Here is a 26,126-nt window from a genome sequence, read left to right as displayed (position 1 = left end):
GTATTTTAAGCTAAATGTTTGAAATAAAATGTCTTTCTTTCACTCTAAGTACCTTTCTACTGACAAAATAACCAAAATAAACAGCTTAGACTGACTACACTGTTTTATCCATCCATCCATCCATTTTCTTGCACCCTTGTCCCTTAATGAGGTCGGGAGGGGCGCTGGTGCCTATCTCCAGCTAACGTTTCAGGCGAGAGGCGGGGTTCACCCTGGACAGGTCGCCAGTCTGTCGTAGGGCAACACAGAGACACACAGGACACACAACCATGCACACACACACACTCACACGTAGGGGCAATTAACCTAACAGTCATGTTTTTGGACTGTGGGAGGAAACCGGAGTACCCGGAGAAAACCCACGCATGCACAGGGAGAACATGCAAACTCCATGCAGAAAGACCCCAGGCCGGGAATCGAACCCAGAACCTTCTTGCTGCAAGGCAACAGCTCTACCAACCGCGCCACTGTGCAGCACCATTACACTGTTTTAATTAAATGTAAAAAACAAAAGATCACATACACTTAATAGATAAAATAACTTAAGATTTCAATGATAAGTTTTGCAGTCACCTGAAGCAATGCCAAAAGAACTATGTCTGTTCTTTTGGCCATTAGCCGTCATTTATGAACCCTGAGTGCTTGACCTGCTGTCAGTCTCCTCCTCTTTCTGAATAAGCACAAAACAATTGCCAGTCTACTTGTTCTCATTAGCAAACATTCTACGAAACCCGCTGACCTCATGATCAATACCTCTAATTCCCTAATGGCCCGAATGATTTAATTGAACTATGTCTAAAGAATCAGGAGCCAGACGAGGGAGGAAATCTCCGCGGTGCCCTCCTGGTTGTTTCTGGAGGACTTTTCTGAATAAAAGGTTTCTTCACAGCACTATTTCGTCTTTGGGAAGATTAGATGCCACAGAGTGTGTTCAAGGCTTTAAAATCCACTTTTTGCTTACTTACAAATAACTGTACAACTGCTTTTTGGCACTCCTGGAGAAGATATTGGGAAAACCCATGAAATAAAATCATCTTTTATTGCAATTCAAGTCTTTACAACCCAACAAAAACCTTGCCAGGAATCTCTTACAACCTTTCACAGTTTTGAAGCGAATATACAGAGAGATCAAACCATTCCTATTCACATAATGTTGTATTGACTCCTATATTCTTCACTTCAAGTTACTCCAAGATTTACATTTGGGGAACAAGATGGTCCAGGAAGATGGTTGACATTTTGTCTGTTGAATCTGTGCTGATCTTTGATCATTTAAAATCAAATAAATAAGACAGATTTCTTGGGATTTTTACACTGTATACCAAAGAACATTTTAGAAAATACTGTGTCTGTTTTCACAAACAGAAAAAAGCCTTTCAACATCTCAAATAACATTTTAAAGAATCTCTAGTCTATGTAGAAAGTTCACTGAAGTATAAGGTAAACCCTAACCAGTGTAACCACAGATGGTCATATTTGGACCAGACACCTTAAAAAACCCAACATAGCTGCCCTTTAATTTAGTGCCATGTCATAACCTGTAACTTTAGTATTAGCAGGCGGCTCCAGCACACAGAAACCACCTCCTACAGGCCAGTGTTTACAGAGCAGAACTCTGCTCATGAGTTTACATGCAAATACGCAACAAGAAAACTTATTTGGGAATTAACCACCTTTTTTTTACTCGTTCCACATCTTGTAGAGTGTCACTCTGGCAGAAAGCTGTATAACCCTAATTAAAAAAATATCAGTGTTTTCAATAATTCTGATCATAATTTCTTAACAGCTGATGGATGTTTACAGTTTTCTGTCTCTCGCCAGACCTTGACCTTTCCAGCAGATTGCCTTTATTTCTTCACAATGTAAATATCTAACCACTAATATTTACAATATGTGCCGAACAACAGAGACGTTTCCACTAAGCAAATTAGTAATACTTGTAAAACTAAACAAGCTGTATGTTGAAAAATGTGCTTATGTACACATTTGGAAAAGTAATTTGTTTTTTAGAGACTAGAAACAAATTACACAGTTGATATCCTCATGATAAGCGTTTATTTACAGTTAGCACCCTTTCTGAACTCTTCCGCCAAAGGGAGCCACATGATAAGTCAGTCAGGGTTTCCTGATTTGCTAAAGTTGCCAGTAATAAATCCATCTTTGTTGCCTAAAAGTCCCAATTTTAATTTTTCCTCCATTACTAGTATGAGTGGGGAAAAAAGCAACCTTCTTCAGCCTTTACATCAGCTTGCATGACTGACCGCAATTCAACATCGGAAAAAATATACTTTACTTACAGGAGCCTTTTAACAACCAGAATTAACCCCTTGTTAAACCCCCCAGATTATAATCTGAATATCTGACTGGATTGACACTGTTGTATCAGGAGCAGAAAATGAATTCAAGCACGCACCCGTTCTCTACACAGTGGTGTCTGAACCTGCTTCAGAGCGCAGGCAAACAGCTCTGCTTGTGGTGACAGCTGGCATTAGACCACCTAGGGAAAATATTCTGTCTCTAAAAACAATAAAGAGTGAGATAAATTATGCAATCACAGAAACCCAAAAGCATCACAAGTTCAACCGCAACCGCCACGAAGCAGAGTCGAATCTCAGCTTCAGTCTGGGTTTGATTTCCAAACCACATGAGCAACTTTGCTTCAAAAACATGTTGTCTTGTTTTAATTCACTCTTTTCTTCTTAAGGCAACTAACTATTAATTTAGCTTTATTAAAACTGTTTCCCTCCAACTGGATTCCCACTGCAAACTTTTGCTTTACAGATGTTTGGAAGTAACAACACAGACACCGATATAAAGTTACATCAAGATATTTAGAAAGAGCTCATTTGTCACTTCTATAAAAAAAAATCAATACACTAATTGTTTTCTACTAAAGTTGATGTTGCTGTTTTGTATGCTGCCATGCATGCTCACATAGTGAAAAACATGCAAAACATTCTATGTAGAAAAATTAAAAAGAGCCATTTATTTATTCATTTTCCTGTAGTTTCATTTAATTGCTGCTCATTCCCCTCATTCTGTTGCCGCCCTGGGCATCTGCCCATGTTAGTGAAAAATAATCAGACCAGAAGAGACGCCATAAGTTTTGCTTTCAGTTTCAATTATCCTGGATCCCCATTTGAGTAAACTGTTTTCATAGTGTAGCATAAAATAATGCGTACTGTTAATTTTTTGTGATTTTTATAATATTTGAGTGTTTCTCCATGTCCAAAAAATAAATAAATAAAAATCAGTGGTAGTCTGTTTTCTGTAGTGATTAGATTGCGTATGGTAGAGCGTAAGATGCGTTATGATGCATTTTTTCCCCTTTGGCATCATGTCATCTGACGGCATGGAAACAAAAGCCAGATGGATAATAGCATGACAGGGTTATAAACAGCCCACACCAGTGGCATCCGCTCTAAATTTAACCGTTTTAAGCTGCTCTATTCAGAAGTGTCAAAACATCTGATAAAAATGCTAAGATAGGCAGAAATGATTTGATTTAACATATAAATAAATTTAAATATTTTTTTAAATTAGCTACATTTGTGATAATTGGACAGTCTGAAGCAGATTCTGGGTGTTAAACTGACTTGCATCAATTTATGTACTATTAATATTAAAGTTTCCAATAAACATGATTTTGGACTGCAAGAAGAAACCAGAGCACCCATAGAAAACACACATTAACCAGGAGAACATGCAAACTTAAGAACACAGAAACCTGTTTAAAGACTTTTTTATATGTAAAGTAATTTGCAGATCAAACAGTCAGAAATTAAAGAAAGAAAGCAACAGCTAGTCATTCTTTTTACGGTCTTTCTTCAAAGGCTTTTTAGTCTTCAATCTATTTACTTAAAAAGAAACAACATCTGTACCACAAACATCACTTCCATTTCCTCAAACTTTATCAGCTTGTACTTCTTCAGAAAGGACAGACGTTTACTGCAGTCGGGGTCAGAAAGTTCAAGACAGTCTTGGCCTTGTAAAAACCCTTGGTGGACACGCAGCTTGTACGTGTAGAAAACACCTGGTGGCACTCAGGAGTTCTTCACATGTTACTCAGGTGTCACCTCAACTTCAAAAGGCCATGTGGCAGCACCATAAATCCATCTTAATTAAGCAACATCTCATCACTGCATACTTTTCTGAAGGTTCTGCAGTAAAAAAGAGGCCCGCCCCGTCCTAACACATTATTTGGTTTTAATGTGTTCAAGGTGCGACTGCCTCGCCAGATGGATGCGATGTTGCTAGCGTTAAGTCTTTTGTTACAGTGACAGATGGTTAATCAGCCTTTCCTTCTGATTGTCCATAAAGACAAAAGAGGAACCTTCTTGCAGCGCTGCGTCCTGGTAGTTAAATGTTCAGATGCAAACTCTCTGACAGCTCCGTAACAAAGACGCGTCTTAAAATAACCCGAAACACGTGGGAACTGTGGCATTTTTATAATAAGACTCATTACCTATCATGGCAGGTAATGTCAGCCACATTAACAATGTATGATACAAAAAAAAGCAACAAAAAACAGCGACTCATTCTTTAAAATATATATAATTAAAGTTGTGTGTGAAACTGGCAGCTCGAGAGTTTATACAGGGTTTATTATTACAGGAATTACCATTTATGAGTCTCTTTACAGTGGAGTGACACGCAGTTTGTCTTCCACTGCCTTTTTACTTAGAAAAACACTTTTTTGTTTGACACATTAGAAACATTCACAGCTGCTGCACATCTCTGTAGTTAAGAAAAGGCTCTGCGGCATAACAAGTTTTTCCTGGTTATTTGCTGTTGACAGATGAACTCCCAATGTGGAGATCAAAGCTGCGTTGTCTTGGCAGACGCTTGAGGACTTCACCCTGAGAGTTTCACTTTGTCAGTCGGATTCAGTTAGGGCACATTGTTAATGCATGTCAGCTAAGAAGAGCCACACCAAAACAGAATGCCTTTCCAGCGTGGAGCGCTGCGGGGAAAACACATCATCAGGCTGCCTGAAAAACAAGTATTCCAGAACATCACAGCACAGAGGCAGAGGCATGCAGCAGAATCGTGCTTGATATTATCCACAAAGGGTGGCTTTAACAGCGAGTTGTGCGAGAGGATTGGAACATTTTCATATTCCTTTTTTTTTGTGTGTGTGTCTGCTGGAGAGAGATGTCACATGAAGATGTTTAGGAGGAGCTTCAGCAGAGCAAACCTGATCAGTTATGCATGACCTGCATTCAAAAAAAAAAAACAATCAGAGTCTTGACAAATAAAAATGCCTGGTGGTGCATTTGATGGTTTTAATTTGTGGGGAATAGAAAAGGGAAATCCTTTGGTCTGCTTGTTTGATGCTCACCAAAAGCTGACTGTATTTATTTATTTTTTTATGCGGTTTGCTTTTCCATGGTGCTTTTTTTTTTTTTTGCAACTGAACTACAGTCTTATTCAATATATTAAATACACATTCCTTCTTATTTGTCAGATTAAAGGTACCTTTGAAAAATAACAACTGTGAAGCAGTTTTAATCATAATTTTCAGTAAGGCCACCGTTCTGTTTTCCAAAAGCATTTCTTATTGATCTGATATTATAATTTTAAATGTTGTGTTTTCATTTGCTGTTAGCAGATTAAGAGAAACAAACATCAGTTTGCAGCAACTTATGATCTAAAAAAAAAAGACACCTCGTGTGTAAATCTTTTCCGAATCATACTTCACTCCTCCTGCTCCCTTGTTTCAAAATTGTGATAAATTTGTCCCAGTGCACCTCAGTGGGACGGCTACAATCTGTACTTCTGCACTTAAAAAAAAAGTCACCAATTTGATTTTTAACACAATTTGATTATGTGTCACTTTTTCCTGTTTCTATTCCTGCACTATTCTATTCCAGCTTTCAGTTGGTGGTATTTTGTTTCAGTGCAATCTGCATTGAAAAAATGCCAAGCAGAATGGCAAGAAGAATGCCAAGCAGTATAAATAAATATCTTTCATTTAAATAGGCGAACTGAATCAGCACAGAAACATTATTTGCTCAGTGGAGCTATAATAGCAGCAGTTCTGCATCTGGGTCTAGTTTAACCTGTTTCAATGGGCCCCCATGTGCTTCTGGCTACATATGACTATCCCCTCGATTTACTCTCAGTGTAACCAGGGTGGCATGACACCCACTGACAGGAAACCCAGCTGGACAGAAAATGAACTTTTGGCAGGCAGTGCAGGTGCCACAGTAAGTGGCGATGATCTACAAACCACGCAACATCAAACATCAGCAAAATAGTAGACAAAACGAAGGCAGAGACAAAACAAAAGCCAGACGAAATGAAAACAAAGATTATTGTTGCCTTTTCCTTTGGCATCCAAAAGGATTTTCTTTTTTCCGGCTCTACTTGCCAGCCGCTGACAGGGAACATTGACACTGAAAGATCATCAAGTTCTTTCGCTTGGCAGCCAAAGCTGTTAAATTAAGCAGATTGAGAACAAGAAGCGCCAGAAGGTGCGGCACCACGTGGCGATTGTGGTTTCACAAAAGAAGAGACAAAGCAATCGTGTCTGAAAGCTCCCTGCAGGGAGAAACCATCTCTGCTGGGTGAGATTGTGGATGCAGCGCTCACAGCAAACCTCTGCTCATGTTCTTATGAAAGAGCTCAGATAGAAGAGGCGTGGCATGTCAAACACCATTTGATATGGGCAAAGTTTCACTCATTAGAAAGTGTAGCTATTTTGTAAGACATAGGAACATGTTTAGGACAAACAAAACTGTCCCATACGGCTGCATAATATACTGTAAATATATGGTCATCACAATAACAGTGTGTGCAATATTCATATCACAAAGTACTTTAGGCCAGCAATCATTGTTGGCTAATATATTCCAGTTGTTATGAACTTGCATTTTACATGCTAGTGGAACATTTTCTGTGTTGGGCAGAGTCTCACAGCACACTGCAAAAACACAAAATCCTACCAACTAATATTGGTCTAATTTCTAATGCAAATATCTCACTTCTTAAAATAAGATAAAACCAGCTTACAAGTAACTTTTCAGCAAGAAATAGGAGCTTATTTTAAGTCAGTAATTCCTTGAAATTCATGAAAACGTTTTAGTCCCATTGTCTCTTATGACAAGACATGTTTTAGTTGCAGCCCTATTATTGACTCTATCAACATAGAGAGCAGACCCAGCAAACATTTTGCGGTTGAAAAGATGCCTGTAAATGTCAATAATTACCAAGTGATCATCAACAAGTGTTTGCCTCCAGTAAAAGCAGGAGTCTGCTGATCTAGAACTTCAGAAAAGCTGCGTCTGAATGACTCACAAAACCTCAAGAAAAGCCTCCTTTGATCAGCTGAAATGTTTGGCTGTAATGCACAGCCCCATTGTTTGGAGAAAACCAAACACAGTACATTAGCAAAAACATATTTTGGACTTGTTTTGCAGCAACGGGACCTCGGCACCTCGAAGTTATTGAGCGGACCAGGATCTTATTTGTTTAACAAAATATTCTAGATTAAAAGGCGAGGCCGTCTGTCAGACAGCTGAAACTCGGCCAAAAGTTGGGTCAATGATTCCAATCGAAGCAGCAAATCTACAACAAAATATTTATACAACAAAAGATAGGCTTTGCAATGGCCTACTCAAAGTTCTCAACCGTTTTGAAAGGCAGTTCTGCAGAAATAAAAGCCTAAGAAACCTCAATGAAGTGAAGGAATGCCATGAGGAAGAACAACTAAACCATTTCCAGAATTGTGTGAAAAACTATTTACATTTCTATTTCTTTAGACCTAATCCAACATTTCTACTTTTCACTTTTGTCATTCAGCTCAGTCAGTCAGCTATGGATTAATGGAAGCCCTACCGTGCCAAAAAACTCTGCGTGTTGGTGCAACAGATTGTGTTGCAAGATTCTGTGTCGGTTGAGTGCCGTATTTTCTGAACTGTGCCCTTCATTATGTCCCGAGGCAACTTGTGAGCATGAAACCAGTTTCGCCTGAAATCAATGTCAATGGCACATAAAATTTAATTAAATTACATCTTGTTTCATCTGCTAATTTGCTAGTAAACATCTGAATGAGAAAACTGTTGTTATTATTCAAAAATATTATTTTTGACCTCATAAATGCACTGTTTTGGGTAACATTACAGTCATATTTTCAGCAATAAAAGCAGGAGTAAAAATATTAAGTATAAACTTTTTAAATCAGCTTTTGATTTTTTTTTTTTATTATGCTTTCTGGCATTTTTACTTGATATTTTTTTCTGTAATGAGAGATGTCAGTCTGATTTCTGACCAGAAAGTAAAGTTATTGTTTAAATTCAAGTAATTTTACATCTAAACATGCTAGAACTATGACTTATTTTGGCTCCAAGTTGTAGCCTATGTCTCTCACATGTCTACATGTGGTTTTTGTAGGACAAATAAAAAAAGAAATAAGAACTAAAATGCTTGGCCTAAGTGCTAACTGTGGCGATTTACAACCAAGACAAATACCGTATTGTCCGCACTATAAGGCGCATAGAATAGACGCTTCAGTTTGGGTTGCCAATTTGTTCTGTACTCTATTATTATACATCCACATTTATAAAGAAGTGGTCTGAGTACTTTATATAGTAGGCTGCCCCCAGTCGTTGTTTCACTCACAGTGTTGGTGTTGCGATATTGTGTCCAACTGCTTTCTGGGTAACACAGACCAACCGACACGCTGCCGCCGCAGTCTCTGTCTCTCTTCCCCCGCCCCTCCGCACCCCCGGCTTTAAATGTATTATCAAACTTTATTAACAAAACAGCGTTCTGACAACTATCCCAGCATGCACTGTGCACTGCTTCTTCTACGGGGGAAAATTAAGTCGGCGGCTGCTTACCGTAGTTGCTAGACCTGTTGTGGCTCAATATTGGTCCATATATAAGGCGCACCGGATTATAAGGCGCACTGTCGGCTTTTGAGGAAATTGAAGGTTTTTAGGTGCGCCTTATAGTGCGGAAAATACGGTAAATGAATCTGTGAACCAGCTCAACGGATCTGTCGCTTTGTGAATTTGAAACCCAGGTTTGCTCTTTCAACTTTGACCTTAACGGACACTTAAAAGGTTTGCTATCTAGCACACTGAACAAAATACACAGTCTTGTGAAAAAAAGCCACTCATATTCCAGTAGAAAACACATGTACACATAATGACTCAAAATGTACCCTGGACAAATTCGCCCTTCAGACACAAAGAGGCCATTTAGCCAACAGGCAGCGCTGGATGGCCCTAATGGGCCTGAGCCATTCAAACAGCAAACCGGAGTCACGTATGCAGCTCAGACATGATAATAGTGGGATGGCTGGAGGGTCTGAGAGACGTTTTTCAGGCCCACTGGTACCAGAAGAGTCTTGTCTTGGTGTTTTCAAATTATTGCCGCTGTTCATCAGTCTACCTCAAGCTCATACATGTCAAACTCAGAATTGTTTCTATGCTCCTGCTTATTTTACTTGAAATGTATGAATGACTAAACAGGCCCCGGGCCTAATTTTCTTTAAATGCATGATTCAGTGATGACACTTTTATGTTTAAAGACGTTATTTCAATAAAATAAAAATGTATAACCAAATAGCACCTTCTTTGTCTGCTAATTATTTAAAAAATGTTTCTCTGTCATACTTATTTGTGTAATTTGTCTTATTTTGTGGTTGTGGTTTGCTTTGTGATCTATGATCCTTCTTTTTATTCGTAAAGTTGCAGCATGTTAACTTTTATTTCATCACCTCGTATCTTTAGTTACCAACCAGACGTTTTAGTGTTTCTTTAAGTATTCACTTTATGCAGTCACTTTTTTGTGGGGTTTTTATTTTCAAGTAATATTTTTGTATAATCTTGTAACAATATGGAAGTTTGCAGCGTTCTGCAATATCCCAGTTGCAGCCACTTATCGCTTTGGAGGCAGATAGGAGGCCCTGAGGGCATTTCAGCTGATCTGAGGCGCGGACAATACGGAGGCAGTCTTACATTTACGAGAATGCATTTCAGAGTTGTCAGTAAAATGAAGTAGTGTGTGTTTAGGCTATAGAGAACAAAAATGTTAGAGCTTGTTCTACAACTGTCACACTTTTTCATGCTTTCATTCTAGCTGATTTAATAACTATAAGGCACACTTTGCAGAAATAAAAAAGCAAGCATTAAATTAACTCTGATTAATAAACTGAGACAAAAGAGACAAGTCTCCCATTTAAACAAACACCTGATTTAAAAAATAATTTTAGCTTATAATTCCCTGATGAAATATGCAGTTTAAATAAAACTGACTAGATGGAAAACTGAGCACTTTGTAACAATAATCTCAGAAGCTACATGCTGTAAAAAAAAAAAACAGCACAAACTCAAGAACCGCATGTAAAACATTGAATGTATAACTTAACAGGAAAATTATTAATGGAAGCAAAGAAGATGAAAACAAAGAGAAGGGAAATGTAGGCCAAGGAATAAATTCCAAAAAGAAGCTTTTTGCATGAAAACAAAGATGGGATATTGCTTGTGCTGGGAAAGAAAGGATAAATATTTATTTCAGATGAACTGAAAAGTTATGCTTTGTTTTTGTTCAACAGATCATATTAACTAGGAATAATACAACAACACTGATCTGATTTAACCAATTTAGGACTTATATGACACTATATTTGCTACCTTGAGAAAGTATTTGCCTCCTTACTGGTTTCTACATTTTTGTCACACTTAATGGTTCGGATCTGCTCATATTTTTTGGCATCAGGCACAAAATAACCTTTCAAATCAGTTTTTGAATGAGAATTTCATGACAGAATAATTGGTTGTGACACACTTGAGGATCATGAACTGCCTTTAAGCATCTTTTAAGTTTTATATGGAGGGATTTTTATTAATTCTTCTTTGAAGAAATGAAAATTCCCCAGGATCTGAATGAAATACACAGTATAACTTTTATAGGTTGTAAATTTGCCCTTACTGTTCAGACTCTTGTTCTTCTTTTTTCCCTGTAATTTAATGCTTGTCCACCTGAATTTCCAGTTGGATAGTAAATAACATTTATTTTCTATTTCTCCCGACTATTGTAAAGCAGAAATCAGACCTGGAAATGATTTGTAAAACTGAACCTAAAAATGAAGCTAACATGGGGTAAAGGGGTATTACGTCGATTTGGGTTCATTTTCCCCCCCCCTCTAAACAAATGACATTATTTAAAAACAACTTTTTGAAATTTACCAGATTATATTTGGTTTTTTTCTTGATCAGAAACATTAAAGTGCGACTAAAGAGAAAGAAAAAAAAACTATATTTTTTTCATTGCACTTCACTAGAAAATGTATATCAATTGTAACAAAGCCTTATATAAAAGCTTAGCCAAATGCAAACACCTGCAGTATATCACTGAAACCTGCCATGCAAGAATTGTGATCTTTGACATGAAAAGCACAAAAGGAGGATCCATCCAAGTCTTCTATTTCAACAGGAGCGATTAAAAAGGTGAAAGGAAAGAAAGTGCAGGAATTAAAGACAGCCTGCTCTGTGTGTGTTTGTGTCAAAAGTGCTAAGTCTCTTGGAGCCACAAAATCCCTGAGTACAAGCAGTCCATCACACATATTAATCTGAGAATTACTGGACGGAGAAAGTCTCACACCCACATAATACGAACTAAACACACAACTGCATCCACAAACTGGCAGGAAACAAGAAGCATGTCAAAACAAGCTACGAAGCCAAAGGCAAAATCTATCAGTGCTGACAAACACGTGTCCATGTGGATTATTACAATCCTGCGTTCTTAAGGCAACTGGACTTTTTAGCTCTGGAAGACGTTCTGTCCATTAATGGCATTCAGAAGCCAACATAAGACGTCCAGTTTCTGCTCAACCATTTGGGACGCATACAAACACAAGCTGGAACTGACGGTTTGCATTAAATTAAAAGCAAGCCCAGACAAGGCAGCAGGAGGGGCGATGGGAGGCAATTAGAGACATTTTTTCGATGATAATAGCTGCGTACAACCACTGCAGACCACGAAGCTATGCATGGCAGGTGGGAAGATGAGCTCAGTGATAAAAACGGCCGGTCTGCATGCCCACTGTACGTCCCTGAGGGCGGACGAGCGAGAGAGAGAGAGGAGTGGCAGCTTCTTACTCTGGCACGAAGGGATGTCACAATATTTCCAGTATGAAACGTCTTCGTGATCGGTGATGTAGCACCAAGGCTGGACGTCCCCATCAGGATTCCTGCAGCCACAAAGAGGGAAAGAGAAAAGGCACAAATAAGCTAGTGTACAAATAAACAGACTCATTTAGAGCTCTTCTTCTCTTCTTTTTCATAAAATAATGAGTATGGAAATGAAACAGGTGATAAACTGAAGTTTTTCACTTTGAAAAATTTTAACAGTAAGTTCCCACCAAAGGTGAGGCATCAGCCAAGAATTTATGATGCAGATTAGCTGCTAATAAAAAAGGTCATTACTTGCTCACAAGTATAAAATAATATAGCTATGCAACATTAAGTCTGTGCAGATGCTTGCTGTGATGTAGAAGTTTCTAGTTTTTTTTTTATACAAAAGGTTAACCTGGAGCTGTTTAGAACAATCAGAGCCCTGAAAACATTTTCATTTCTCTTCAGCTTTCAGTTTCCATCCAGCAACTATTCTATTAGGGTTTTATGTGACAGAGCAACACGTATTAGAGCATAATTATAAACGGACTCATGGTTTCCAAAACAGCTTACAAATGAAACTCTTAAAGGTTAGAAGCAACAACCACTTTCAAAGCTTGCTACCAAATTTCATTTGGATTTAGGGTTGGTATTTGACTGGGCTGTTTTAACACATAAACGATTATGTTTTGGGTTGTTGTCCTGCTTCAAAGTAATCCTTCTCCTCCACACTCATCAGTATTTAGCAGCCTATAAAAGATTTTCATCCCATCAACTCTTTCCGTCTAAAAAGTATTTATTTAAAATGACCTGTGTGCCTCTTTCCACCTTTACAAGATTTGATGGGTACACAAATAATTGTTCTACCTGAGTTGCTCCTCCAGAGTTACCAGTAGCATTTTTTTGTTTTTGCTGAAATGTGCCGCTGAACTCACCAGTCTGACTATCCTCTCTCATCTTTTCACTCGGTACTGCGACTTCACTTTGCTGACCGCAGTATAAGACCACGCTGCTGTGAACCGCATAACCCTCCGAGGAAGAGTCTTTTTAAGTCAAAATAAGTCATACGATTAACCTTTGTTATATAATATAAATGCATTAAACAGCCTGTGTTAATGTTGACAGCCTTAGGTTTTAGTTGAGCCATGCTCTCTCCATTTTCAGATGGAAAACTGTTAACAGTTCCTTTGTCTACATGAAGCTGTATGTTCACAAGGTTCTCCAAAAAACATCTAATACTTTAGTGGAGCTGTTGTGTTTTTACTGAGATGAAATGAAATAAAATGTGGTAGAGCATTAACTAATTAGAAGTAGGTCTGGGAAATAATTAGGGTGAAAAAAAACAGAAAGAAAGATAAAACAGAGGAGGGGTAACAGGTTATCACATGGATGTACTGTTGCAAAACTAACTTTATAAAGACAAAAAACTCCATTTAGAGCTGAATACTCAGCAGTGTTTCTAGGGTGATTATTTCCCATGTCAATCACTATGGGATCCATCTGTTGGCACTTGTCTGCTCAGCTTCTTTCCTTAAACTCTGGAGGCTTAGCCATGCCAGTCAAGTCCAGACTAAACAGTCTTCTGGAGGTCAGAGGGAAGGCTCTTTGTTCTGGGCCAGACAGACAGAGACCCAGAAAAAGAGAGAAAGGGGTGATGGGGCCAAGCTTTTGTCCGAGTCTGCAGCCTCTTTTGAAACTCATCAAGACACTTTTAACCCATCATAATAACTCAGAAAGGCCCCTTGGTGCTTTTCCTTTTCAGTTTTCTTATAAAAGCCATGAGGAGTGGGATGGGACGGGAGGCTCAACATCTCCAGGGTAAACCAGTTCTGTAAACCAGGACCCTCATGGCAACTTCAAAATGCTGGGAAATGAAGTAAAAGCAGCCGTGCTGTGAACTGGAAGCTCATCTTAATGCCATTTCAGCTATTAAACCTCCTTTTTGGGATTAACTGCAGACTGTAAAAGTACACTGCTTGCTTAAAAACAGCCTTCTAAAGTGACTTTTTTTTAGCCCTGACTGAACGCCACAAACCTTTTCTCTCATGACACAGCTCATTGTAGCATTTTGAAAAAGCCCTGCAGCGCTGCGCTATACTGTTTCACTTTTTTTCTGTGCAAAGTTGTGAAGGGCGTTTCCATTTCTTTTCTTTTCCAATAAAAAACACTATCCGGAGTATCTTCTCCTTTTTATGCTCTGAATGAACAACACTGAAGTTGTTTTGCAAGACATTATGCTCTGAGAATCCAATCATCGCTGCTTCCCTTGAAGCCTCTCCACAGTAGCTCATCCCCCAACTTTTTCTTCTTTAAAGTTCACAAGCTTGATTTTCGTCGTATCATGTGCTGGGATCTATTTGTTGCCTCACTAGATGGGAAGAGGAGACCTGTTTGTTTGGCTCCAGGCTGCTCTTTAAACAGTGAAAACTGGGCCAAACAATAATAAAAAGTCGCTGTATTACAAACCTATGCTTTATATGGCTCGCCTCCTCTCTTTTTAACACCTGTCAACACAGTATAATCATTTTTGAAATATGAATCCAAAGAATGCATAAAAGCCAATTATGCAGTTTAATGTGGTTTCTTAATCACCCAGAAGGAGGCAGACATAAATTAAGCATTTGAATCTGAAAAAGAAAAATCCTCAGCAGACCACCCACTTCATGTGTGATTCACCAGCTTCTTTGATATATGATTAATTTAGCGGGTTCTTCAACCCGGAGCCTTTTTCTAGATCCATCACACAATCATACAGCTGAAAGAGGCGTGGGTGGATTTGTCATTTCAAGGTATGGTAAAGTTTGAAAAAGTTACAGTTTAATCATTGCTTAAGTATTGGGGTTTTTTTGGGGTTTTTTTTTTTTTTTTTTTTTTTTTTTTTACATTTTGCTCCCACATGTCAAAGTCCTTCCAGTGAAATGAGATCTGAGATCCTGAATGCAGCATGGATTAATGCAGTGGTGCTCTTTCCCTGCCTGCTGCTGCACACTGCCAGCCAGCTGAGAAGTTTCTGTTAGGAAATGTTTTCCCCCCATTTGCTTTATTTCTGTGCAGGATTTATGAGCTACATCTCACTAAACACACGAAGAAGCAAAACAACCCACCAAATCCAGCCTGGGAATCCCACAACATTTTCCTTGCTTTGCTTTTGCTTTTTCCTTTTGGACTTTCCCTCCTTTTTACTTTGGCTAGCAAGAGTGTTTTGGGATGAATTTTAGCTTTTAATTATTTACTTTTTATTGAAGTCTCATAAATGCCTTTTTAACCACGAAAACAATGTATCCATTTGCATTCCTTTGTCACTGAACCCCAATCAAACTGTTTTTGTTAGTTTTTTCGTTTGATTTCTGCTTTCAATTTTGCTATTTCCCTGGGGTTGGGATTCAGAAATCTTATTGCTTTCCATCAGAGGAATATGTTTTTGTTTTATGTAAGTCAATCAATGGGTAAAAAAAACATGTTCTCTTGTTTTTTTATTTTTCTTTCTTTAAATTAATTACTAACAGTGACAGATGAGATTTTGAGATTTTAGAAAATTCATTCACAAATTCAGAAGAATATGATATTTATATTGTAATATTAAAAAGTGAGCCAGGCGGGGCTTTATGATCCATATTTCTTACCAAATTTTCCCCTTGACTGATGCTGTAAAGCACAGTTTCCAGTCCCACTCAGTGCAACAGTATTATACAATTCTTAAAATTCCCACTTGGGGCTAATAAAGTTTTAGCTTGTATTATCTTATCTCACAATAAGATATGTTCAGATGTTCAAAAGTAATTTATTTGTAGTCCCTTTAACAAATTCTGCACATAAGATGACAAAATTATTTTAAAACCTTATTAGATTATTTACAAGAATACAAAGAAATGTAATCAAAAACATCAGACGTCCCCCTAAAAGACAGGATCAGTTCACTGATGGTTTTTTGTTTGTTTTTGTTTTTTTTGGGAGGGGGTTGCAACAAATGGTGTTACTTTTCCCCCTTTGCTGCAGTATTACCACGTTTATTCACGTCCTTTTTTTCCCAAAACAATTTGCATCACACCAACAGTTTCCCTTTTAAAGACAGCTCTGGCTGTCGTTTACATGAATACATGTAAATGTGTTTGGAGTTTTCATTAAATGTATCCACAACTTATTTGAATGTGGGAAAACTTGACCTGGTTCGCTTGGGAAAGCCATTTTCAGAGCAGATCTACTTTTAATGTCCAATTTTAGAATAAGAAAGCACGTGCAAGCTCATATTTTCAAACATTTAGCCTCTGCTAAAAGCTTTGTGCCTCTGCCACATTGTGCATTATTTGTGTGTTTGTTTGCACGGGGCCTAAGAAAAGTTAAAATGCCAACAATGTCTGATTAGGAGATAAAAGCAGACTTAGATTGATGGATATTTTTCCATTTTCCCCTGCAGCAAAGAGAAAAGATGTTATCCTGGAAGAAACTGACAAATGTTATTCCAACTGTGTGTGTTTGTCCCTGTGTGAGGGATTTTGGGGGAGTAACATTCCCTTTGCTGTATGTCAGTTAAGGGCTGCTTTGGCTCTGATCAGCAGAACTTGTTGAAACACTCCCATACCTGGAGGAAGAGCACTGAATATGTTTGGACTCTTAATTGGCACAATTACGATGATTGAGTCATTTTGCTCAGAGTGAGCCACACATTTCGGTACACAGCCAATTATACCCACAGTGCCTCATAGGCTCTCCCAAGCCGCACACTTGAAAGCAGGAGCGGTGTCCATCAGAGCACAGCCGGAAAAACAGCTGTTCTTAGCTGGCCGCTGTTCACATGTTTTCCTTCACTCAAAAATTTATGATCAGTTTTAAAAAACGCCTGGCGCCGTGAAGTTAGATATAAAAATCCAGAAAAATCTTTAACATCATGCTATTTGTGGAAAGACCGGTCATAACATGCAATAAAATGTTCACAAAACAAACATTTAGTGAGATTCTAGGTTGACTTTTGTTTAGTTTTACTAGCAGACATGGAAAAGGGAGATGAAAGCTCTACCTCCCTCATTTTGCAGGATTGGTGGGAGGAGAAATGCTGATTGCAAAGTAGTGATGAGAGGCTTGTCTGGGTAGGGATTTGAGGTCAAAAGCAGATCAGAGTCTGGTAATTTACTGCATGAGAGAAGACTCTTTAATTGACTTGGATGATGTAGCATGCAAACTGCTCTCTGTTGCTGTGAACGTGGAGGAAACGTATAGCTGGGGAGGGCTTCCTGCCGCCTGCTGGCGAATTTCTGCACCACGACGACGTGCTAAACTCAAAGTCATGTTAGAATGCTACGAGTTACTGTCCCTGACTAATCAAACATCAGATCATATTACAAAAATACTACAGAAAAAGCAAATATGACTGGTCTGTGATGGATTAAGACAGCATACACAGACAGATGCTCAGGGTAATTAGAACCAGCAACTCTCTGGAAATATCCAACTGTACTCACAGTCCAGAGCTTTTGTGTTTGTTACCCAGACCTAGTCATTGACAAACTCTACTTGTTGACTCTGCTTGGTTCTCTTTACAGTAGGAAATACAGTGAAAGGTGAAGTAACGTCGCCACGCCTTGGTAGTTGAATACGAATGACTTTGCAGGCATGCCTGCTTGCTGTTACTGCTTCAGAAATTGAAACCACCTCCAGATTATTTCTCCAGATTACACTGCATGCATCTCCGCTCTGATCCACTCTGCTGTGCAGTTCACCGGTGGAGCGCAGCCATTTCTGACGTCCAAGTCAAAGTCGTTCATCTCCTTAAGTTTGTTGAAAAGCATGTGAACATGTGTCACCAAATCACACTATCAACATGGACCAAGATCCTTCACGTTAGACAAATGTTTTTTCCTCTTCACCACATATCTTTTAACTGAATGTGATTTATACTCAGGAGCAACTTTTAATTTGGAAAATACGGTTCTCCTCGCCTCGTATGGTGCTTCTGTGTTTCTCTGTCTCTTTGCTGTCCTGTTAGCAACAAGCCAGTCATGGCGTATGGCTCCTCATATGCCAAGAAGTTCTTCTCTACCGTTTCTACATTAGTTCCAGAGCGTGGGCTTCATTGTTGTATGCAGGTGTACTGCTGAAATGTTTGCTACCTGGTGGGTGTGTCCTCTGTGGCGGCCATCTTGTGTTCTAACTACAGAAAGCAGCTATTTTATAGGAAGTGAGCTGATAAGAGCAGGGGTTTGGTTCAAAATGCAAAGAAAGTCAAAGTAATTTAAACAATAAAATATGCATTGTATATGTTTGCTTAATATTCATTGTTGATGAATATGAAATATGAAAATATTTGATCTCTGAACACTGAAATTATTTTAGCCTTTTCTTATTTGTCTGCTGATAGTTTCTGTAACTGTTTTATTATTGTGTGCTGGAGCCGAGTCAATTTCATAATAGCTGACTGCAGCTCTTTGCAAAGTTGTCCACAGGGATTTAGGTAAGGACTGATTGTTGGCCAGTTATCCATCTTTCATTTTCCTTTGTACTTCTGGAATCGCTTTGCTGCCCTGCTGAAGATGCAATATTCTTGCTAGTTTCAAGAAAAAACATAAAAATAAAAGGTCTACCTTTGGACTTCCTTGGTCAGCGTATCCTTTATTTAATTAATTTCAAAATATACGCAGCAAAGGCAGCAACAAAGCAACTTTAACATGCAGGACTATAATTAAGATTAAATTGGGACCAAATAAATTGGCTTAATTTGAAATAAACAGAAGTTGATTTGATGCTGTATCTCACTTTACCTTATTTTTTAAATTTTGGTTCAATGTGATTTAATCTGGGCTGCACAGTGGCGCAGTTGGTAGAGCTGTTGCCTTGAAGCAAGAAGGTTCTGGGTTCGATTCCCGGCCCCGGTCTTTCTGCATGGAGTTTGCATGTTCTCCCTGTGCATGCGTGGGTTTTCTCTGGGTACTCCGGTTTCCTCCCACAGTCCAAAAACATGACTGTCAGGTTAATTGGCCTCTCTAAATTGTCCCTAGGTGTGAGTGTGTGTGTGCATGGTTGTTTGTCCTGTGTGTCTCTGTGTTGCCCTGCGACAGACTGACGACCTGTCCAGGGTGACCCCGCCTCTCGCCCAGAACGTTAGCTGGAGATGGGCACCAGCAACCCTCCTGACCCCACTGAGGGACAAGGGTACAAGAAAATGGATGGATGTGATTTAATCTAAGGTTCATTTATTTTGTCATACTTTCCAAAAAGCAGCCTGATATAACTATAATACTAAATTTTATAATGTAGATAAACTGAAATGAAATGATTTGTTGACTGGAATCACAAAAACTCATTGTGTACACAAATAATACAACTCAAAATTTTGTTTCAAATTGATTCCTATGTCTAAAGTTTGTGTTATTAATAACCCTAGTATAACTCTGACTTTCCTAAGCGTTGCATGGTTTTATCTTAACACACGTTTTGTAGCTTAATGCATAATTTAATTTAGTCATGATCATTTATGTCATTAATTTTGCTCACTTCAGTCAAAATAAAGAGAGTCAAATATTAAAGATAATGTTTTTTTCAGATTAAAAACATTGCTTAAGCTTCTGTCAAATTTATGTGTCAATTTTACTGCTGAATCTAAAACATATAATGTACTGTATATATGTAGTTAAAGCAATGCTGTTATGTGTGTATTTTTTATTTTTTTTTTATGTTTAATGCTCTATGCAATGTTTATGAATTCCCTCAAGTGGTCAAACAATTGTTAGCCAAATTAATGATAAAATAGATTGGACTGTTCTGTAGCTGGAGTCATTCCAAGCATTCGGCAATCCGAGGTGAGTCAACCTTCATCTGAAGAGCATAGCATGAAATTTAGCTATGCTATTATGAAACCACTTCAATGATGCTGGAGCATTATTCACTTAATCATATGCGTGTGATGACAATCAAGGGCAGATGCATAAAGCGTGGGATTTTATGTGTAGTTTTATAATTTAGAGAAACACTTTAAATGTGATTTTGTCGCCATGGTAACCCTACAGCACATTGTACAGAGGTGATATTGTCAAATCATAACAGAAAGCAATACATAAAGGCAGCCATATTCAATATTGAATGTTATTGAAACGTTAATTTATTCCAGTAAGTCAATTCACTAAGTGAACACATTACATAGATTTATTACACAGAGTCTGATGCTTTTCTTCTGTTAATTATAATGATGTTCTGATCTCTTCACAGCTAATGAAAACACATTTAAGATTAGAATATTACATCAGAACAGTAAGAAAATATTTTTAACCCAGAAATCTGAGTTTAATAAAAAGTAGCTCCTTGACAGTTAATTTCAAAAAGTACTCGTTTCACAAATACGGTCATAAAATCAGTGAACATCACGTTTGCAGCAGCCTGACCTCAGGCATGAGCCCCGCATCATGGAGACTCACTTACAATCAACTTGGGGAACACTATTCACTCTGGCATTTCCATTATCTAATCCATGTAAGGGAAAAGCATTAGAAGCCACGGTGAGCACTCATAAATTCTGCAGAACACACACCTGCATATAAATAGCGGTCAAATGGCAGACAAAGCTATTCAGCCTCTTACTGAACCATCATGCGCTTCACACGCTCCAACTAATGCACCGGGAGGAGAGTCCAATATCAGGCTGCAGGGACACGAGATTGGGCTGAATGTTAAAGGGAACATAAATCAGAACTTTGATTTGTGGGATACTTTTAGGAAATGTGACAAAAAGGTCAAAGACGTGCTTTTAGAATAAAGAAACAGTACTTCATCATTCTCATGATTTAAAATGAGAGCTTCCTTCAACTATATTAATTATTAGTGAATATATATATATATTTATATGAGAACTTTTAACTTCTTCCTCTCTGTTTCCATTCGTGTCTTTAAAGGGAAATAATGCAACACCAGTTTTTCCTGTTTTTATTGGAGTACCTTTTTGCCATTTACTATTAGAATTTAATGACTCCATTTTTGTGGAGATTTCCAGCCTCTGATATCAGAGCTATGTGTTAAAGTTGAGACTGATAATGATTAAATATGCAGAGGGTGCTGATTGTTTAAAATTTGATGATTTTCCTGGTTAACCAGAGTCTAGCCAGGTGAAAACTCAAACATCAGAGAGGAAAGAAATCCTCCAAAGTGATGAAAACTCTCATGGTCTGTTATCACAAATGCTTAATGGGAGTTTTAATTTGAGAGTGTAATTAGTTTTTATGCAGAGTCAGGATGATTTGGATTGCTTTTTTCCAGAAATATGAAGAGAACATCAATTACAAGCTGTGAGCTCTGGTTTTTAAATTTACGCTGCAAAAACACAAAATCGCACAAAGTATTTGAGTCTAGTTTCTAGTGTAAATATCACATAAAATAAGATAAAACTAACTTACAAGTAACTTTTTAGCAAGATAAAGGAGCTTGTCTTAAATCAACAATTCCATAATAAATAAAGTCCTAGTTGTATTGATAGATTATTTCACTCGTAACAAGACACTTTTAAAGTGTTACAAGTGAAATAATCTGCCAGTGAATCTAGTACTTGTTCCACTTAGTACTCTTGTTTTATTTCAAGTGTGCTAAGATATTTGCACCATAAATTAGACAGGAATAATTCAGTTTTTGCAGTGTTCATGTGTTTCACATTTCGAAGCGATCTAAATATGTTTTAACTAAATCCATAGGGGATATAATATTTTTCATGAACAAGAGCAACTTGAAAATATCCAGAATTGACTAAAAGTTCTGTTGGCTAGTCAAGAGATTCAACACTACAACTGTTGCATCTTTACAAATTGTCCCTGAACTAAGCTACACGTTATCTAAGCTTTCATCTTTTCATTTTCAACTGGCCTTCGAACAAGGGAAGCTAAAACTACTCCTCCATCGTGGTTCCCTCTGCTACCTGTCTCCTATTGGTTTTGGATTCCCTTCCATTGTGGAGCTCAAGATCAACCTGAACCTCAGGTCAGGAAGAGACACAAATCAGGTGTAAAGATGTGAAAGACTTTGAAGGTTGCAGGGGTTTTAAAGAAATATGAATTGATTTGAATTGCAGTCTGCGCCTCATGCAAATCAGGCCATTTGCAATCCAAATTGGATGACGAGGTACGAGACATGACTGCAGAAGTTCACCTCATGGGCAAGCTTTCTCTGATCAAGCAAATCGAATACAACACATCTTCTGGTGAACTCTTTTTATCAAGCAGCTCATGTACGTGGGTGCAGGAATGGACAAACACTTGACCTTGTGCAGACATGCCGCACATGCCAACCCTCATTTACTTACAATGAAGTGTCCGCTTTGGTTGTGCAGGAAAAGTGTGAGACTAGCTCCAGCTTCAGCCCCGTGGAAAGAGAAGTCATTGATTCTGGGGTGGGGTGGGCAAAAATGTGAGCTGTGGGTAAGCTGCCAAAGCTGCCGACTGTACGAGAGGCCAAGACAGCAGCCAAATCCAAACAATGAAAATGTACTTTCTGGACATAACGAGCTCCTAATGTGCAGGGAATGCTTACCTCCATACTCCGTCTAAATCCAACTCATAAATCTTCCACAATCCCATCCTGTCCAAGTGAAAACAAATTTGCCTTACTCCATTTCAAAGCACGGCCGCATTATACGTCTACAGCCAGAACTGTTCTGGAAGGTTTATTCTGTTTCCACGAGCCTGGCAATCAGGACCAGGCCACCGTTCTGGACGTCTCCGTTATTTTGCTCACAAAACGCTCCCCGCCCAGGAAAACGCACAACTTTGACATTTACGCTTGTAGTGCTGACAGCTGCTGTTGGAAGTGTGACTGATGAACTGAAATGACTTTCTGGACACCACAGCCACTGCAGACCATTCACATTACGGCGACAGAGATTTGCTTACACGGACTCCACTCGGTGTTTGCACGTTTGTTACAGCAGGGCTAAACGCTGTCTTTAAAATATTCAGAAGCAGAATATCTGCACAGGCCCTCTGGGAAGAAAAAATACTTTGAAAAATGATTAAAAAAAATAAATAAAAAACAGGCTCTAAATTATTCAGAAAGTCAAGCACTTGGTAAGCCAACAATCAGAGAATCTGGACGTCTTGGAGGGCAGATTGTTTGAAATAATTCACAACTATCTTGAACAAAAGAAAAAAAAACAGGGAGATGATGAAATAAAAAGATAAAGGAGGAAATGCAGAAGGGAAGAGAAAAAAGTTTGAATAAAGATAAAAGATGTGCAGAAGAAGCACACAAAGAGGATGTTTGTTCAAGCCAAAAAATAAGAAGCAGCAGCTAAATGGGTCTTTCTGTAAAACACAGCTTCGATCAGAACAGCCTCACTGTTGTCTCTTCAACATAAAATGACAACTTTTGAGAGGGAGAAGTTAAATGTTTGAGCTAATACGTCGGCATTTTATGGTGCAACAGAAAACGTTTTGTTACCTTTGAAGGCAGGAAATCTACTCCTTTCCTTCCTGTTTCCAATTTTGGGGTGTTTTGTTCCCTTTGCCAACTGCTGGCATCAGCCTTAAATTTTAATCTTAACTAACCGTGTCAGACATTCCTCTGATGGAGCCACGACATGAATCTAAAGCGGGTTATAAAGTGATTAATGAGATTTGAAAGAATAAAAAAAAAGCATACTCGCATCGCCAAAATATGTTTTTAATGTTTTCAGACTTCTTCAAATCTGTGGTTCATTTCCTGAGTAAATGTTTAACTTCTGGAGGCTTCCTAAAATGTTTGCACAACTCTGCATCAAGGAATCACCAAACACAAACACTGGTCTTCACAGATGCACTCCTTGATCTGATTAATGTTGTAAAATGTGTGATTGTTTTATCAGTAAAGTCTGCTCTCATTTCCAATATACACACCTCAGTTTCTTCACTTAGAAACAATATTTTTTGCTAGTTCTTTCTATTTTAATCTATTCTAGTTCCAGAAAAGGCCAAACCTTAAAGTTACCTTTCCCTTTTTTTAATAAATCTGGTCCTGGTTAGCAGCTGGTTGGATTGCAAAGGCTCCATCATGAAGATTAGAAGAACTAGATGCTAACAGGTTGTTAGCAGCTCATTTTTATTTTATTTTATTTTTTTGGATTCATGAGTGAAACTTAATTTTTATGATACACTAACCTGCAGTAGTTGTGGCTGCCCAGACCTCCTTCTCCATTGGGATACTTGAGGGTGTTGTAAGGGTGCTGGAAGGTCTCATTCCAGAACAGGCAGGGTTTCCCTCCATGCAGGCTGGTTTGGTTTTGGAAGCCCCTGTAGTCCTGTCCGTTGGCAGTGTAACACTCTAAAAGAGAAGAGAAAATTAGAAATGAAAGGAGAAAAATAGGGACAAATAAAATAATATCAAAATCACATGTCTGGCATAAGAGATCACACATCTTTCAAGATTTAAAAGAATGTCTTTACTGGGAATATCTGCATTCTGTACGATAACATTTGTACTTTTAAAACATTTTAATGTGTCTGGAATGATTGTAAACGGTCTTAGTGCACAGACCCACTACGTTTAAACTCCAGCCAAAAATATGAGAGCAAAACCAATAAAAGCCCTGTTTCAATTAATACCAACATAGAGTGAGATGGGGCGAAAGCCAAAACTATACAGCAAGCGCAAGTATGGCTTGAATTTAGAAGCATATAACAACCATATGTGGATTTCCAAAGAAAAACAATGATTGGTGGAAGGCTTCTCTTCCCTGAAAAACAGGAATTCAAATAAACAAAGCCTGATGGGGAGTTGATGAGCTATCACCGCGCTGCGAGCCCACAGGGTTCCTCTTACAACACTTAAAACTGGTAAAAGGAAAACCACATTCCTCTTTTGATGACATTAAAACAGAAAACATTGAAACGGTTATGATTACTCAGGGTGCAGGCGCTGATAATTGGTACGAATGACAGAGGCATCTAACACCTAAGAAACCAACGACAACAAGACGGTCAGGTAGACAGTGAGGTTTAGTAGTTTACAGGGAGAAAATATCAGAAAGTTTTCAATATATCATAATATTTCTCAAGAGAAATGAGAGTTTTGAAATTAAGTTATGGCTCAAAGTTTACACTAATATTCTGGGAGGTGATTCAGTTAAATATTTGTTCCCTAGAGTAAATAATCATTACAAATCACAAAAAATGATACGTTCCTCACATCTGAGGCAAGACATGTTTTTAAATTTTTTATTTTAAAGAGGAAAACCATACACAAATAATTAATAATCAGGAATTATTTGGCAAAGTAAAAATGTAAAGTCATCTTTCATCTATGTGGGGATAGTATTAGGTTAGTCAGTAAAAAATGTAAGATTTGAAGTGATTTCCTCATCAAATGTCAATTCAAATAATAAGATCATGTATAAATGTTGGCACATAAGTTACAATATTTAAAATTCAAGATTTTGGGATATTTTGTCCTGCATTTTCCAATAATCCACAGGAAAAGAGAATGTTTACTGAAAAGATCTTGGTGTTATTGTCTGCAAACAGGAAGAAAAAACATGACTGAATGAATTGTGACACGTTATTTAGCCAACAAATGTTAAGAAAATTATATTTAAAGCATGGTGCTATAAAAAATACATTTGGATTATATCTTCTTTTTAAGTAAATGTTATTCATTCTGAATTATATATATATAAAAAAGGCTGTGTTGTTTTTTGGTGTATGAGCTCACATGTCATTTTATTAGACACACATTGCAAGTATTGGACCTTTTGCCTTTTCTCTGACATCAAGAAGGCATTTTATTTTTCCAATCCCCTGCAGATCCCTGGATAGTTTTGCTTTTTCTGACTTTTCTCTATAAACCAGACATGATTGTTTCAGCAATTTCTGAAACAATCAGAGCAGACCATTGGGGACCAACAATCCTGCTATCACTAAAATCTGATTTCTTTCTCTTTCTGGTGGTCGACTTGAATTTCAGCAGGCTGAGAAAAAGACTACATGCATGAATTGCTCTTTATGCTGACAAACAGTTGAACAGGTGTCCCTAAAATGTGGCATGCAAATAATATATTCACAT

The 26,126-nt window shown here is 38.0% G+C and overlaps 1 protein-coding gene across 2 annotated transcripts in view; it reads right to left on the bottom strand.

Annotated features, from left to right (window-relative positions):
• Window positions 1-26,126, bottom strand: part of kremen1 (kringle containing transmembrane protein 1) — a 75,822-nt gene that overhangs the window by 17,914 nt on the left and 31,782 nt on the right. For both annotated transcript variants that reach the window (XM_008417853.2, XM_008417855.2), the window contains exons 2-3: window positions 24,227-24,389; window positions 12,114-12,205 (exon numbers count right to left, since the gene is read on the bottom strand). In XM_008417853.2, coding sequence (XP_008416075.1) covers window positions 12,114-12,205; window positions 24,227-24,389 — 255 coding nt within the window. The remainder of the gene's footprint in view (window positions 1-12,113; window positions 12,206-24,226; window positions 24,390-26,126) is intronic.

Source organism: Poecilia reticulata, linkage group LG9 (genome assembly GCF_000633615.1).
Source record: "Poecilia reticulata strain Guanapo linkage group LG9, Guppy_female_1.0+MT, whole genome shotgun sequence".
NCBI classification, from domain to species: Eukaryota; Metazoa; Chordata; class Actinopteri; order Cyprinodontiformes; family Poeciliidae; genus Poecilia; species Poecilia reticulata.
The sequence above is the reverse complement of the archived record's forward strand: the minus strand, read 5'-3'. Positions and strand labels throughout refer to the sequence as shown.